This window comes from Pleurodeles waltl, chromosome 6, assembly GCF_031143425.1.
Source record: "Pleurodeles waltl isolate 20211129_DDA chromosome 6, aPleWal1.hap1.20221129, whole genome shotgun sequence".
NCBI lineage: Eukaryota > Metazoa > Chordata > Amphibia > Caudata > Salamandridae > Pleurodeles > Pleurodeles waltl.
In genome coordinates this window covers 364443139-364446419 of record NC_090445.1, presented here as the reverse complement: position 1 = coordinate 364446419, position 3281 = coordinate 364443139, and the positions used below count along the sequence as shown (strand labels likewise).

The following is a 3281-nucleotide window of genomic DNA, read 5'->3' as shown; positions in this document are numbered from 1 at the left end:
CAATTTCACTAGTGAGAAGATAATTGCCTACACCGATCTTCTGCATGGCACATTTACTGTGTTGCAAAACCCAGACTCAATTAAGGCTGATCCGGAAGAATCAGTATTGGCATGAACTGGATTAACCTTGTTAGTAGCGTGCTTGCCAGCAGCCCATTACTGACACTTATTGGAGTGACTAGGCTATAGGATCACTGGTCAGCATATGGTTTGTTAGGTTTAAGAAGCGGAGTGATAAGTGTCTAGAAAGAGGGTTCAGAAAGTTAAGACTTTGATATACATTTCTGGAAGTTTGGTAGCCAATGCTTTATTATAGTCTTTATAAATTTCAATGAGATTTAGTGGGAAGCTAATCTCATTTACAGATCACGTTTCTTATGGGAATGAGAAATGTTTACTACTGGTGATGAGAACTTCTGAACATCATTTGCGTTTGATGGTCACAGCTGTGCATGCATCTGTACAAAGTGGTTTAAATGCAGTTAATTTCCTCCTTCCATTTCCTCTCTTTTTTCTATAGGTTCTTTCATAGGTAAATAGTTCTCATGAATAAACACCGTCAAGGGAAAGCTTGCATAATATTGCCAAATAAAAACCGCCTGTGGTATTGCTTTGGCGGACTGCACTCAAAAGTATCCACTTTAAAAGGAAGCCTTGCAGAACTTCATTCAATCAGCACATACAGAAGTACAATCGGCACTGCAACTGTGCTGACACTCAAAGCATGAATTCTTTAAACGTGACCTCCTGTGACTTGGAATTTGCCATTGCTGATGTTTTTTTAACTATCCTGTACTCTTTGGTTTTGGCATTCGGACTTCCTCTCAATTGCCTTGCATTGTGGGTCCTCATCTCAGGCATCCGCAAGAAAATAGTTCTCTTTGTATACATGGTCAACATGGCCCTGGCGGAACTCCTGCAACTCCTCACCCTGCCCTTTTGGATTCACTACTTCCAAAATGGTCGTACCTGGGACCTGGGCTCAGTAACCTGTGCTTCTGTGGGCCTGGGCTTTGTCACTAACCTCTATGCTAAGCAAGGCTTCCTTTGCCTCATAGCCTTGGAAAGGTATATCGGCGTGGTCCACATAATGAGATACCGCAGCTGGAACACTCTGCTGAGGGCTGCTCAAATTAGTGTTGGTGCCTGGGTTCTAGTGTCTCTGTTGTGCACACTTGGGTACATCATCTTGAGGAATGACACCATTCACAAGAACTCCACATTGTGCTATGAGGGCTATCCCACTGGAAATAACTATTCAATCTTTAAATTGTCCACAGTATGGCTTTCTTTTATTGCTCCATCACTCCTAATGGTGTTTTTCTACAGCAGCATCCTTCTGAAGCTGAGGAAGGTGGAGTCCATTCCGCCGGAGGAAAAAAAAAGGCTCTTTGTGTTGACAATCTTCACTGTTGTCACATTTGTCTTGATTATGGGGCCCTACCACGTCCTCAGCTTCTACAAGCACCTAATGGAAATCATCATGGCGAATGACCAAGGAGAGCTCTGCAGGCTGGAGGCATCTATATTACTGTACATCCAGATCACCCTCGGTTTGACGACACTGGGGAACATTATAAATCCACTGGTATATGTCCTGCTCAGCAAAGGTGCGACTGTAGAGCTGACAAACACCTTCAAGTGCCTGCCAGACTGTTACTGTATTGGAGGGAGAGGTGAAGGATTATCATAAAACAAAGACTCTTTACACACTGCACTTGTTATTATTACTTTTTTATTATTTCTGTAGTTTATTTCCTGTTCTAAATAATTAATGTCATTTTCTATCTGTTAAAGGATTCCTAGTTTGTATATTTAGAATAATGAGTTTGTGTGGTATGAAAAAGGTGGCATTATTTCTGCTTCTGTTCATTGTACATTTTGTGGCAATGTTTAAAGAGTAAAATCCCAAATCTTTGCAATGGGCTGGATTGATGGCTTTGGTTAAGCAATTTAGAGTAAAGTAGTATGGGCTCTGCATGGCAATATATTAAAAACTTTGGGCCACAGCGCACCTTGGTTAGTTTCAGAGATTCTAGGTGGCACCATCGCACAAATTTAACCTAGCATGAATTATACATCAGAGTTTAATTGTAGTACAAATAACTGGAAAGAGCTACTAATATTAAATTGTAAGAAAACAATATGAAAAATGATGAGACTAAAAATCAAAGACATAATACATTTGTTGTTTTAGTTTAGAGTAATGATGAGAATAAATCACTAATAAAACCACAGCAAAATATTTAAAAAAATATTTTGAACTTACACCTGCTGAACAATCTGAACTGTCAATTACACAGCTAAGTGAACAGTTGTCACAGATAGTGGTAGAAAAAATGGATCAGGTTTGCCAAATAAAAACAAATCAGGTGACAGTAGCGTATGCAACCATATCAAAGAAAGTCAAAGAAACATATTCAAACAATATTTAATAGGCTATTGAATATGTGTATATGTGTGGAAATAAAATTTGGAATGTGTAAATGTAATTTCTCACAAAAAAAATTCTTGACTTTTTTATGCAAACAAACACCAATGTGAGACATTGACAACATGACAAAAATATTGGGGGAATGTTAAATGTCTTTAAAACAAACTGGAGAAGATATGCAAAAGCACAAGGTATGGGAATTTAGGGCCAGATGTAGGAAGCCGGCAAATTGCGAGTTGCAATTTGCGAGTCCGAGCGACTCGCAAATTGCAACTCGCAATTTGCTATGCAGAACGGTGTCTCAGACACCGTCTGCGAGTCGCTATGGGGTCGCAAAGACCCACCTCATTAATATTAATGAGGTGGGTCGCAAATTGCGGCCCCATAGCAACTGTGGGCACTCACTGACATGGAGGCCTGCTGTAGTCAGCAGACCTCCATGTCCGTGACTGCTTGTTAATAAAGCAGTTTTTTTTTTTTCAAGTGTAGCCCGTTTTCCTTAAAGGAAAACAAGCTGCACTGAAAAAAAAATCCGAAACCTTTTGTTTCCGAATTTTTTCAGGGCAGGTAGTGGTCCCTTGGACCACTACCTGCCCTGAAAAAATATTTTGGGGTCCATTCACAAAGGGGAAGGGGTCCCATGGGGACCCCTTCCAATTTGCAAGTGGGTTACCATCCACTTCAAGTGGATGGTAACTGCGACTCCATTATCGCAAATGGAATTGCATATCACTGCGAGTCGCAAATAGGAAGGGAACTCCCCTTCCTATTTGCGAGTCGGAAATGCATTTTGCGAGTCGGTCCCGACTCGCAAAATGCATTTCTGCATAGCAAACTCCGGTTTGCG

The 3281-nt window shown here is 40.7% G+C and overlaps 1 protein-coding gene across 1 annotated transcript; it reads left to right on the top strand.

Annotated features, from left to right (window-relative positions):
• The first annotated feature begins 898 nt into the window (after positions 1-898).
• On the top strand, positions 899-1693 carry LOC138301565 (G-protein coupled receptor 4-like). Its single transcript, XM_069242082.1, has one exon. It carries the CDS (start codon positions 899-901, stop codon positions 1691-1693), a length of 795 nt encoding a protein of 264 aa, XP_069098183.1.
• The last annotated feature ends 1588 nt before the right edge of the window (positions 1694-3281 follow it).

Bases quoted from the DNA above. Each gene is read 5' to 3' on its own strand.
- LOC138301565 (XM_069242082.1), top strand. From the start codon at position 899: ATGGCCCTGGCGGAACTCCTGCAACTCCTCACCCTGCCCTTTTGGATT.